This window comes from Perca fluviatilis, chromosome 13 (assembly GCF_010015445.1).
Source record: "Perca fluviatilis chromosome 13, GENO_Pfluv_1.0, whole genome shotgun sequence".
NCBI lineage: Eukaryota > Metazoa > Chordata > Actinopteri > Perciformes > Percidae > Perca > Perca fluviatilis.
In genome coordinates this window covers 14,835,752-14,848,454 of record NC_053124.1, presented here as the reverse complement: position 1 = coordinate 14,848,454, position 12,703 = coordinate 14,835,752, and the positions used below count along the sequence as shown (strand labels likewise).

General features: G+C 40.3%; 2 protein-coding genes across 10 annotated transcripts in view; one reads left to right on the top strand and one right to left on the bottom strand.

The window, feature by feature from the left end:
- dlx5a (distal-less homeobox 5a) lies at positions 1 to 3,885 on the bottom strand. Of its 2 annotated transcripts, XM_039820824.1 has the most exons (4): positions 3,572 to 3,885; positions 1,311 to 1,669; positions 705 to 889; positions 1 to 509 (listed from the first exon to the last, which is right to left on the bottom strand). In XM_039820824.1, exons 2-4 carry the CDS (start codon positions 1,666 to 1,668, stop codon positions 195 to 197), a joined length of 858 nt encoding a protein of 285 aa, XP_039676758.1. In that variant the 5' UTR covers position 1,669; positions 3,572 to 3,885; the 3' UTR covers positions 1 to 194. The 2 variants fall into 2 exon arrangements, with proteins under 2 accessions (XP_039676758.1, XP_039676757.1); XM_039820823.1 differs by lacking the exon at positions 3,572 to 3,885 and having other exon boundaries at positions 1,311 to 1,874.
- Positions 3,886 to 4,166: 281 nt separating this feature from the next.
- The window catches only part of ago2 (argonaute RISC catalytic component 2), a 36,962-nt gene continuing 28,425 nt past the window's right edge, over positions 4,167 to 12,703 (top strand). For 3 of the 8 annotated variants that reach the window (XM_039820810.1, XM_039820811.1, XM_039820809.1), the window contains exons 1-13: positions 4,167 to 4,413; positions 5,922 to 5,969; positions 6,695 to 6,890; positions 6,976 to 7,096; positions 7,239 to 7,420; positions 7,899 to 8,035; positions 8,120 to 8,254; positions 8,830 to 8,917; positions 9,035 to 9,182; positions 9,281 to 9,400; positions 10,519 to 10,641; positions 10,789 to 10,922; positions 11,959 to 12,143. In XM_039820810.1, the coding sequence (XP_039676744.1) occupies positions 4,395 to 4,413; positions 5,922 to 5,969; positions 6,695 to 6,890; positions 6,976 to 7,096; positions 7,239 to 7,420; positions 7,899 to 8,035; positions 8,120 to 8,254; positions 8,830 to 8,917; positions 9,035 to 9,182; positions 9,281 to 9,400; positions 10,519 to 10,641; positions 10,789 to 10,922; positions 11,959 to 12,143 (1,636 nt within the window). In that variant the 5' untranslated portion in view covers positions 4,167 to 4,394. Of the gene's footprint in view, positions 4,414 to 4,443; positions 5,696 to 5,921; positions 5,970 to 6,694; positions 6,891 to 6,975; positions 7,097 to 7,238; positions 7,421 to 7,898; positions 8,036 to 8,119; positions 8,255 to 8,829; positions 8,918 to 9,034; positions 9,183 to 9,280; positions 9,401 to 10,518; positions 10,642 to 10,788; positions 10,923 to 11,958; positions 12,144 to 12,703 lie in introns of those variants that run through there. The other 5 variants (XM_039820813.1, XM_039820812.1, XM_039820816.1 and 2 more) reach the window with 4 other exon arrangements.

Below are 12,703 nucleotides of genomic sequence, written 5' to 3'. Positions count from 1 at the left end.
TCAAAGTTCCATTGTCCATTTAAACGTTTAATAGTCTTCCAAAATGCAATAAATTACATGCACACATTTACACATTTTACACATTTCGTCTATGACTGTCATCAAATACATTGCATATTCCTCTGAAATTTGAACACGAGTCCCATAGAAGGAGAAAAAAAGATTTGAAATGAACAACAGGGTTTTTTTTTTCTTCAATATAACGTCCCCGCTCCAAGAGCCAACGAGTGCTGTATCGAGTTAGGGGTCTGAAGGTGGGCAGTCATTGAGCTGCCGGCTGAGGTGTACCATGACCCCGAGTTTTCCAAAAAGTTAGAAGCCGTCGTGTTGATGTTTTGTGGCTGCAGGCTGTGCGGCCTGGAGGGGCCCTGTGTGTCCCAAACGGCCGGGGACTGTGGAGAGTTGCACACCATGGGGTCGCTGGAGCTGGGGCTGTGATCCGGTGGAAGCTCGCCGTTTTTCATAATCTTCTTCAGTTTTGATCTCCTGTTCTGGAACCAAATTTTGACCTGGAAAAGAGCGAAAAACAAGAGCATTAATATCTCAAATGTAACCTCATAAACAATAGATTCAGAAGAGACACGGCGCGTAAATGCGCACAGAAACAAAGCACACCAAAACGGTTATTATTTTAAACGAAGGGACATTATAAACATTTAAAATAATGAAAATGGTTTAAGAAAAAAAATGATCTAAAATCCCACCTGTGTTTGCGTGAGTCCCAGCGAGGCAGCCAGCTCGGCTCTCTCCGGCAGCGCCAGATACTGTGTGTTCTGAAACCGCCTCTGCAGGGCGGCCAGCTGGAAGCTGGAGTAGATTGTCCGGGGTTTCCTCACTTTCTTCGGCTTGCCGTTCACCATCCTTACCTCAGGCTCGCTTATCTCTTTTTCTATTAAAACATTCATAACAATAATAAGCATGTGTGCTTACTACAAAGAGTCTTTTTTATCGTTTGTGTGGGTGTCGTCGCCTATATCTCTTAAATTCCAAGAAAATCCAATTTCATTAACCATATCATTTTATGCTGGCAAACAAGGAAAGCACGTGTATTCTCGTAATAGGCTAATTAAAAATCACATTGAATGACGTGGTTTCAAATAACATAACATAATTGACAATATATTTCCTCATTTAGCTTTAGGTTGCAGTTTGGATTTGTATATGCAAGAATAAAAATAGTAAATCAATTATAAAACAAGATGACATTTGACAATTCGGTTATTCAGTAAGGATATGTGATTATCAACAGATACTCTGTTCTTTATATATATATATAATATTATTATAATGGGGAAATATGCAGGCCTTACCTTGTGGACTCGGCTGGGCTTGTACTCTGCTGTAAGTCCCAGCATACTGGTGGTAGGCGGGGGTCGTGTACGAGCTGTAATCAGTGTAGGACTTTGTCGAGTAATTTCCAGCGGATCCATTTACACCCGGGTACTGGTACTGGTAGGCATTGAGAGGCTTCCCGTACGAGGTGGAGCTGGGCGAGCAGTAGCCGTGAGGGACTCCACCGGCGGGACTGTAGTAGCCAGAATCCGTGGTGGTGGACTCGGGTAAAGTAGGAGATTCCTGAGACGGGTGGTGCATGGTGGAGAGTTGAAAGGAGCTCTGGAAATCTGTAGTTTTTACACTCGGAATCCTCCGGTCGAATACTCCAGTCATACTTCGAGAGGGAATGCGTGAGTTTGTTTTATTTGATTAGCAACAACAACAAAAAACGAGGCAGTTTGACTCCAAAGTGGTGTGAAAACTACACTGGCATTGTTGAAATGCTCTCGGGCCGTCGGGCTCTGATGAAGACTGCAGCCAGCCCCGCAGCAAAGACTTGGTTAAATCCTAAATCGTGCTCTTACGCACTGCAGGGAGGATCTGGTTCCATTGGCCAAGGCGCGCGCACACTAACAAAAACACACACACACACACACACACACACACACACACACACACACACACACACACACACACACACACACACACACACACACAGCTACACCCAATTCACTCAGCCAGTTTTCTTATAGGGGAAACCACCCGGGCTATGAGGTTGCATTGTTGTGTTTTTATACTATCAATCAATGGGAGCAATTAAAGTATTGGCCGTGTCACCAATCGACGTTTTCAGGAGGATGAATTAGAGGGACAAAACCTCATTTGCCAAAACGGCCACCTGCTGTAAGACTTAGCCTATTACGTTTGTTATATATATATATATATATATATATATATATATATATATATATACATTTTTTATAAAAATCAAAATCAACGTTATTCTATTTTTTTTCTTTTTTACAGCCAAAATAACCCCAAAATGACAGCATCAAATCAAATGTTTCAATCATCTCACATTAAAAATAAATAATAGGACTACATACAACAGAATAGCTTATTATTGAGCACATTGGTTACTATTTTCTGTTTTAATAGCCACATAGGCTAAACCTAATTAGATATTCTAGCCCATTCCTGAAAAAATAGACTTACATCTAACAGTGTTAAATGTCCAATATATTATCAGCGGATCCAATATTTAATGTGCTATATAAAATATATTCCATACCTAACAATCTTTTATTTTTTCATGCCAACTGCTCTTTGATTGGCGTGTATAAAAAAAACCAAAATTGACCAGCTTCTCCAAAGGGATAATTCAAGCTTCGCCGTATCTTATCTCATCTTAAAATATGCTGCAGAGAATGCAAAATCAACGCTTACCCCTCAGTCTACAAATTCAGTGGTGAACAGCGCCGACCAGTGGGCAAACTGGGGAGCTGCACTCTACGCTCAGCCTAGTGGCAAACCGACAAGAAATATAATACTGACACAGAAAAATAGATGAGGAATGTTCTCACCTTATTAGCCCCCTAATAAAAACGAAGGACAACACGCAATTATTCAAAATAAAAGCTTAATAAAACCTAAACTAAAATGAACAAACCAAAAGGCTTTATTTAGGGCAAAATGTGTGAGGATAGAAATCACCAATACTAGATACATTGTATTTAGCCTTACATTGTACCAGTATATTGCCAGTAGCCATCATTGTACATTGTACCCAGTATACACAGTGCAGGAAAAGGAAGGAAGAGTTCACTATGGAGACCAGGCTTATTGAACTGCACTCACTTTACATTTGCAAAAAGTCTGATGCTTTCATGTCCAGTCTATAGCCTATGTTTCTACTATTAGCCTACTAAGTCCTATACCAATTATGGCATATAGGCCTATATTACTTTTTCATTGCTCTTTTATTACTTTCTTTTCACAACTCAATTTTTTTTTTAAATGTCTCTTATACCGTTCAATCCTTTTCTGTGTACTTTACCGTAAGACCAGTGCTTTTATTCCTGTAGCCTACCGCCTGTAGAAATAAAATAAATATAGGCCTACATGTCTAAATTGTAGTTCTATTGCTTTTCTACTGCTTCAAGCCGGCAAGTAACCTCAACAAACTACTTTGCCTTGTTGAACCGCACACATTGCTATGCTTTTCTTGTATCAATAACTGAACTAGTACACGGGGATAAATGCTGGAAGATTGTTTAAATACTAATAAATATCTTACCTGACATTGATACCCCGGAAACAATCCCCCCATCGAGGCCATGAATTTCTTCCTGTGGTGTCTTGCTTGTGACAAGTTTTTACTAACTCGATTTGTGTTTAACGTTTTTTTTTTTGTAAACTAGGCCAGTGCAGGGTCATGCTTTTTGTTTTGTAATCAGAAAAACTGCCTTTGCTGTTGTAGATTTAAACTGCGCCTGATGCGTCTGACGTCACTGAAGAGTTCAACTAACAAGATAGTTCCCATCCGATTCACATAAAACGTTGTCCCTTAAAGCAAATTTGAAGCGTTTCACGCGTGTCACTTTATGAAACTAATAGCATGAATGTGTGATAAATGTCAGTTTATCTAAACTGTAAATAATTTATGCAGAAACAGCACACATTGTATTGTTGTATTTTTGTGTCAAGCTTCGATAGATGTCACGAATACTAGCTTTTTAACAACTCAAGCTATTGCGCGAGTGGAACAAATACATCTGTGAGATAAAAAAAATTACAAAACGTAGAACCATAAAGTTTAGGCTGCTTAACGGTACCAAATACGGAAGTAGAAGGGAGGAAAACCTCTTGCTGCATGGGTCTTTTCTGTGCTATCTTTTCTCTCGGCTCCCGTTTTGTGTGTTGGGGGGATGGGGCCGTGCCGAGGATGAGAGACTCCAAATATTTACCACTTGGCTAACTAAATATCTTTATTTCCGAACTGAGCTTCCTCTCTCGCTCTTGTATATACAACTTTTCGACCACGCATGAGTTAAAGTGGAATTTGTCCAAAATAAAGTGGAGTATCTGTACGTCCACGACACGCTTAAAAACTCGACAAAATGTATTCCTCTGCTGGAGGTAAGTGGTGCAGCTAACATTAGCATCGGCTAAGTGATGCAGCTAGCAAGAATTAACACACTAGTTGCAGCATTTAGCTGCTACATTGCTGAAACACAGTCTCGACTACTGTCATTTACCTTACTATTATTATTGTTATTATAAAACTCAACAAATGCTTTGATCAAGAACATGTCGTCCCAGTCTTAAGTGGAGGCATTAGTAGTAGAGGCAAGCTTAGCTAGCTAGCGTGCAACAACAAGAAGCCGCTGTTAGCCAAGTTAGCTTCAACGGTGCCTCGTTTTCTGAACTTGTTGTTACTTAGCATCCCGGTGTAATTTTACGACGTGGGATCGATTGGCGTATATATTTATTGTTAAATCATACAAGTATAAACACGGTGATGTTTGGTATGACTGTCTCGCAGTTTAACACTAAGTACAGAGTTAAAGCAATATTTAGCGGCCGACCATGCCATCTAATCTCATCACCAATCTTAGCTATGGTTAGCTAACAGTATCCAACTTAAATTTGGTTAATGTAGTTATGTTGCATCATTGATGTCCACGATAAAAAAAAACATTCCCGACGCCATAATAATGCTCTGTCAATGTACCACGGACTTTGTGACATTGGACATATAAGGGGATGACGAGAAGTAGGCATATGAAGTTTGACTGAGCCTAGGTAATGTTACAGTTATAGTGTAAGCAGTTCAGAATCGGAATGAGATTTATTGCCAGTCAATTTTCACTTGCGTGGAATTTGCCTTGGAGTGTTGGATGCACACAATAAACCTATGTAAACGGAATAAACAATAGAGCAAAGTACTGCAACAGTTAAGGACATAAATATAGAATATAAATATTACAATGCAACTTTATGTAAAAGACACTATAAGAAATAAATACATTTTACTCTCATTTAGCAGTTAGACTAACCGTTAGAATATTGCAGCTTTTACTATATAAGGGTTTCTCTCTGTCGTTGGGTTTTTATCCTGAGGAATAAACAATCAGTAGTATATTTCTCTTGAATTTATTAATTGCTTTAGGGTTTGTTTTCTATGCTGCTGGATGGAGCTCTGTTTTCTTTTAATTTAATACATTTTTGCATGTAGGTTCAGGCTATTTCCAGGAGAATGGGTGGCTTCAGCAGAGTTAGATTGCCAGCTTGCTTGATTCCTTCTGTGTGCATATTGATAAGAGTTTGGAAAAGTCGCCCTTGATTGTGGACGATGGTGTTGTGGAAGCGATAAGAGAGCAAGACATACTGAAACGAAGCAAGTATTTGCAATGGAAATGTACGAGTACAGATGAATAGCACAATGTACTTTGACTCTTTTTGCCACTTGATACATAAGTAAATTGTTTGTGTTCACTTGTTAAGTTGTAAACCTCGATTTCTATCATGTTTTAATTGACTCAAATGTATGTTTTTACCACCCTATTTAAGTATATAAGTACAGTGTGTATCAGAAAGTGGATTTTTAAGCATTCATCATTACATGTTATATTTATCATCTGTAGTCACCGAGATGCAAGAGGGACCCCGTTCCTCTGGATCAACCGGCTCTGGTAAGCTTCTCCCATATTTGTGCGTTCAAGCCTTAAACTGGTCCCATCATTGGTGTCCAGTGTAAGTTGCAACATCTGGCATTTTTACATTGTTCAAACATTACAGTATGTAGGCTACTCATCTGAAGTACAATTTAACCTTCTGACTGAATAAAGAAATTGTCCAGGAAATTGGACACGTAATTTGGTGCTGTAGGTGATATTTTCAAGAAAACAATGTCTTTCTAAATAGTCAAGTTTCTTTAAATGCACCTTATTTTGTGCTCTGAATGGCAATGCATTTTTACACACTAAATAGTTAGACAATAATAGTCACCATATGTTACTAGGTTGTATGGGTGTTATTCTGTTTGAATGAACAGAGCTGGAGCACAAAGATAAGGCACTGAGGGCAATTAAGTGTGCCCTGACAGTCTCAATGTTATACCTGAAGTTGCAGATATGGAGCTTCTTGGTTCAGTGATGAAAGCCTAGTGCATTTTCTCCAGGATAATACAAAGAATGTGTGTGTGTGTATATGTCTATGTATATGTATGTATGTATGTATGTATATATATATATATATGTGTGTGTGTGTGTTTTTTGTGTGTGTGTGTGTGTGTGTGTGTGTGTGTGTGTGTGTGTGTGTGTTGGGTGAAAACATACTAATTGTGCCTTGATGGGGAAATGTTTGATGTCTGTCTAATGTGATCCTAATAATGCAATTTGCACCTTTCCAACTTTTGACCCCCCTGTTGTAGACCCGCCATCCTCCCCAGTGCCAGAATATGTGTTCAAGCCACCATCACGGCCAGACTTTGGCACCATGGGCAGGACAATCAAGCTCCAGGCCAACTTCTTCGAGATGGAAATCCCCAAACTGGAGGTCTACCATTATGACATTGACATCAAGCCTGAGAAATGCCCCAGGAGGGTCAACCGGTATGTATATACTTCATTCTTCAGCCTTAGGCATGTGGTAGATCAGTTGTTGGAATGTAATTTATCTGTTTCATTTTGTTCTCAGTGAAATTGTGGAGCACATGGTCCAGCACTTTAAAACACAAATCTTTGGTGATCGAAAGCCAGTATATGACGGGAGGAAGAATCTCTACACTGCCATGCCCTTGCCCATAGGCAGAGACAAAGTATGTATTATTCAGAACAACTTGCAACAATAAAATCTCCACTTTTGAAGAAATTGCTTAAACATTTGTTGAAAAATGTTAGTCTTAAAATATCAAAGCGGTGCCTCTTGTCTTTTTCATTTCTTGCCCATCTCCCACACAGGTGGAGCTTGAAGTAACCATTCCTGGTGAAGGCAAGGACCGCAGCTTCAAAGTTTCCATCAAGTGGATGTCCTGCGTTAGCCTGCAAGCGCTCCATGAGGCACTATCAGGGCGGCTACCCAGCGTCCCCTTTGAGACTGTCCAAGCCTTGGATGTGGTCATGAGACATTTGCCCTCTATGAGGTGGGTTTATTATTGGGAATTATTATGAACAATTATTCATTTATTATGATTATCCCATATTTGTCGTAAAAAAAAAGTATAAATGAATGGCTATACTTATGCCTGTTGTAGTCAAATGACCACGGTGGATGTTTTAGCACTAATTACAAATTAGATGTACTTTTACTTTGTATCTGACTATCTTAAAGCTTTCAATATGCTGTGAGGTGCAGACCTGCAGAGTCACAAGCTATGCAACTCCATTGAAATAAGTGAAAATCTGGCCGCACAATATGAGTAATTACCCAGTTGTATTCAAATACAGAAACCAAATTAATGTACCACTGGGATGAAGGCATTCTAACTGAAAGGTAGAAAGTTAAGACTTCTGTTTAACTGTTTTCTTTATTAAGGGTTTGTTATCTTAACCAGTTTGTTGAATAACTTGTGTTTTTTAGAACATGTTAATCAAGTTTTACGACTGACTGTCCTGTTACAGGTATACCCCGGTGGGCCGCTCTTTCTTCACTCCCTCAGAGGGATGTTCGAACCCCCTCGGTGGTGGCAGAGAGGTGTGGTTTGGCTTTCACCAGTCTGTCAGGCCTTCCCTTTGGAAAATGATGCTCAACATTGATGGTAACTTTCCTGCTGATTGCAAACAAGTTGTGTGAAGTAAAGTTGTTTCTATGAATCTTACCTGTGTGCTTGTTTTGTTTGCAGTTTCTGCCACTGCATTCTACAAAGCCCAGCCCGTAATTGAGTTCATGTGTGAGGTCTTAGATTTCAAAAGCATTGAAGAACAACAGAAGCCCTTAACAGACTCTCAACGAGTGAAATTTACAAAGGAAATCAAAGGTAAGTTAAGCTCAGGAGCTGCACTCATTAGATTTTGGAAGTCAAAGCTCACAAAAAGCGTTTTTCGTCATAACTCAAGAATTTCTACGCCAATTATGACAACATTGCACACAAATGTCTAATAGCATACAATGATGAAGTGATGACATTTAATATCCAAAAGGTCAACATCATATTTTTTTTGCAAAATCCATTTTCTGGCATAATTAAAGGCCATAGCTCTGGAACAGAAGATTCTGACCATATATCACATTTGGTTGGATTCTCTATTGGTGACACTAATCTTGGGTGCCCACCTTGAAACTGTGGTGCTTGTATAGATCTTCTGGTCTGTTGGGTTGAAGATGTCTGTGTGAAACATCCATGTTTCGCCAAAAATACAGTTAATACCCTTCAATTGCAAATTGCTTCAAAGTCTACACTACATAATATATGAACCTGGACAGAAATGGATTTAAACTGCAACTTCGCTGGTTGGCGTAGGCATACTACCGCAAGGCGGTAACTCTAGTCTTATTTTAGTTTTTGGTTATTTTTCTAATCATGTTATCCTTCATCGGGATTCCTCCTTCCAGGCCTGAAGGTGGAGATCACTCACTGTGGGCAGATGAAGAGGAAGTACAGAGTGTGCAACGTGACCAGAAGACCAGCCAGCCACCAAACGTAGGAAAGCTCTTCTATACCATCATGTTGTCGCTGATAGGTTTGTCAGATTATATAAAAAAAAAGAATTGCTGTATTTTTCTTCCTCTCAATTTTCTGCTGTGTGCTTCCCCTTAGGTTCCCCCTGCAGCAGGAGAACGGCCAAACTATTGAATGCACAGTAGCACAGTACTTCAAAGACAAGTACAAGCTCATTCTGAGATACCCTCACCTTCCGTGTCTACAGGTGGGACAGGAGCAGAAGCACACCTACCTCCCTCTAGAGGTAAGCATCCCTACACCCTGTACTTATTTACTTTTTGAAAAAGTACCCTATTTAATATTGATTTTCCCTCTAAACCTGTTTTGTGTGTGTTTCTACAGGTGTGTAACATAGTGGCAGGACAGCGCTGCATAAAAAAGCTGACAGACAATCAGACCTCCACTATGATTCGTGCCACAGCCCGATCAGCTCCAGACCGCCAGGACGAGATTAGTAAATTGGTAAGTTGTTGTGAGATAAAGGTTGACTGAATGCACAGTATTGCCACTGTCACGAACACAGCAAAGGAAAAGAACAGAAATGGTTCCAAAACATAGCAAGATTCGGTGGCTTGGCGTCCTCTTGGCTTGACTGATTTCCAAAAATAGGCTTTAGTTGACTGCTTAGGTCTGATAAGAAAAAGTTTCTGCCCGTGTTGCCAAGTTTTTCAGTTTGATGCCAAGCACAGGCTTGGCGGTGTTTGCTGATCGGCTACTGGAGTAGAAGGTTCATGACCTCGGTCATACTTGGCTCGTACCATAGTTTTCAGCCATCATATTGTAGATGCGCGTACGGTAGGGGTGTGACGAGATCTCGTTGTACGAGAACTTCCTGCGGAAATAATAAACGGCGAAAGAGTGACAGACAAGACGAACACAATATTGTAAGAAAAAAATGCCGTACTACTAACTACTGCACCCGCGAGTCGCGGGTGCAGTAGTTAGTAGAGAGCTGTGGTGGTGGTGGTACAAGTGTTTTTGCATAGTGCTCGTGTTAGCCGCGGTATACGGCATTTTTTTCTTACGTTTACATATTGTGTTCGTCTCGTCTGTCACTCTTTCGCCGTTTATTATTTCCGCAGGAAAACCAAAATGTTGCCACACAAATGATTTAAAAGTGGCAGGGGGATCTTCAATAGTAATTCCACGCTCCATAACGCTGACATCACATCGCCTCACGAGACAACTTTTCACCTCGACGAGAAATCTTGTCTCGTTCTCGTGAACCCAATCCCGTAATGTGTCTCGTCTCGTGGAGTAAGCTTCTCGTCACACCCCTAGCGTACGGTATACTGTATGCTGCATGTGGATTCACGCCAACACTGCCACAGCAACACATTGAGAATTCTGCTTAGAAAGTTAGGCTAATTTGAACTAAGGATTAGTGATATTAATTGAAGTTTTTTATATGAATGATTTTAGTGAGAAACTATATACATTTTATATAAAAAGCCTTTTATATAACATGACTGCAGTTGAAGAAAAATCCCAACTGAAATCTTAACTTGGTTAAGTTTGCAGGAATTCAGATGACATTTACATTTAATCAACTGCTGTTTTTTTTGTTTTGTTTTTTATAGATGAGAAGTGCCAATTTCAACACTGACCCTTACGTTCGTGAATTTGGAGTGATGGTGAGGGATGAGATGACAGAAGTGAATGGCCGTGTCCTTCAAGCACCTTCCATTCTGTATGGAGGCAGGGTATGTTGATCACCAGTTTGGATGTATTGATAGTTATTTTTTTTTTTGCATGTAGCTACAACTCAAATGAATTGATCTGTATTGGAATAACTTCATATTGTGTACAGTGACAAGCACTTATAAGGCTGCTGTCATTACAAATTGCAGAACAAAGCAATAGCCACACCAATCCAGGGAGTATGGGACATGAGGAACAAACAGTTCCACACTGGCATTGAGATCAAAGTGTGGGCCATCGCCTGCTTTGCACCACAGAGGCAGTGCACTGAACTCCTGCTTAAGTAAGTGAGATACATAAAGTGCATGTATTTAATGTCATTATGTACATGTGCTTCTTGAGCAGACATAAACGTCCTATTGTATCTGGGTTTTGTCTTCTTTTTTTTTTTTTTTTTAAAGGAACACGCCAACTTATTGGGACTTTAGCTTATTCACCGTGACCCCCAGAGTTAGACAAGTCCATACATACCCTTCTCATCTCTGTGCGTGTTGTAACTCTGTCTGACGGCCCCCAGCGCTAGCTAAGCCTAGCACAGATCCTGGAGGTAACCGCTTCCAACTAGCCTACTGCTCCGAATAAGTGACAAAATAACACCAACATTTTCCTATTTACATGTTGTGATTTGTATAGTCACAGCGTGTACAAATAACAAGGTCACATGAGACACAGCCATCTTCTAACCGTATACAAACTGGGAACTATATTCTCAGAAAGGCGAAGCACTGCTACTTCTGCTACTTTGGCGGAGTGATATGCTTGCAGCACCTGAGAAGCCCCGAGCAGAGAGTAGCAGTGCTTCGCCTTTCTGAGAATATAGTTCCCGGTTTGTTTACGGATAGAAGATGGCTGTGTCTCATGTTACGTTGTTTTTTGTACACGCTGTGACTCTACAAATCACAACCTGTAAACAGGAACATGTTGGCGTTATTTTGTCACTTTTGTCACAATTCGGAGCAGTAGGCTAGTTGGAACCAGTTACCTGCAGGATCTGTGCTGGGCTAAGCTAATGCTGGAGCCGTCAGACAGCGTTACAGCACGCGGAGATGAAAAGGGTATGTATCGACTTGTCTTACTCTGGGGGTTCCGGTGAATAAGCTAAATTCCCAATAAGTCGGCGTGTTCCTTTTAAGCTATAAGAAGCATTTAAGTAGTTGGATTTATTGATTTTTGAACACTCAAGTCAAGGTAGCTCAGGGGGCTCACAACTGGACTTGGTCTTGTTCTTTCTTTGATGTTTGCCTATCACTTTCCATTACTTTCTCTTGCAACCTAAACCTAACTGAACTGTGAATAAACAACTTCTTAATCTGTCTCAGAGCATTCACAGATCAGCTGAGGAAGATCTCTAGGGATGCAGGCATGCCCATCCAGGGTCAGCCTTGCTTCTGTAAGTACGCCCAGGGAGCGGACAGCGTGGAGCCCATGTTCAGGCACCTCAAGTACACCTACCAGGGCCTCCAGTTGGTGGTCGTCATCCTACCGGGGAAGACGCCCGTCTACGGTGAGGGATCCACTCATGCAGTTTGTTGTTATGTCATTTGGTTCCTGCATGATTTATATTCCTGCAACAGAGATAGGATACATGCAGGACTTTTTGTCATGTGAAATCCTGACTGACTTCTTTCAAACTGCAAACATCTTGCTGATTCCACAGGTTAAATTTTTCTATCGCTTATTTCTACTAACGCTTATTTTGCTAGTTATGGATCACTGTTCTTCACAAGTATTTATCTATTTGTAGAGATCAGATTGACTTTTAGAGATCAGATTGACTTTAATAATAATGCTATGACAGCATGCAATTAAGGTTGGATAGTTTTAGTTGTCATGCTAACTGACATCACAAACTCCTGATGTTTATAGTAAAGTTTTTGCAGCTGCAAGGCATTGCTTTAAACAAAACACTTTTCCAAATCTGTGTGGATTTGTGTGATTAAAGAGAGAGAAAGTTATATTTGAAGCTCCGGTAGTTGGTCTCAAACTGAGCAAGTTGTACTGCTTCTATTTCTGCTTTTGGGAAATAACCACAAGGAAATACAGTCCAAATAAAGCTACATTCTT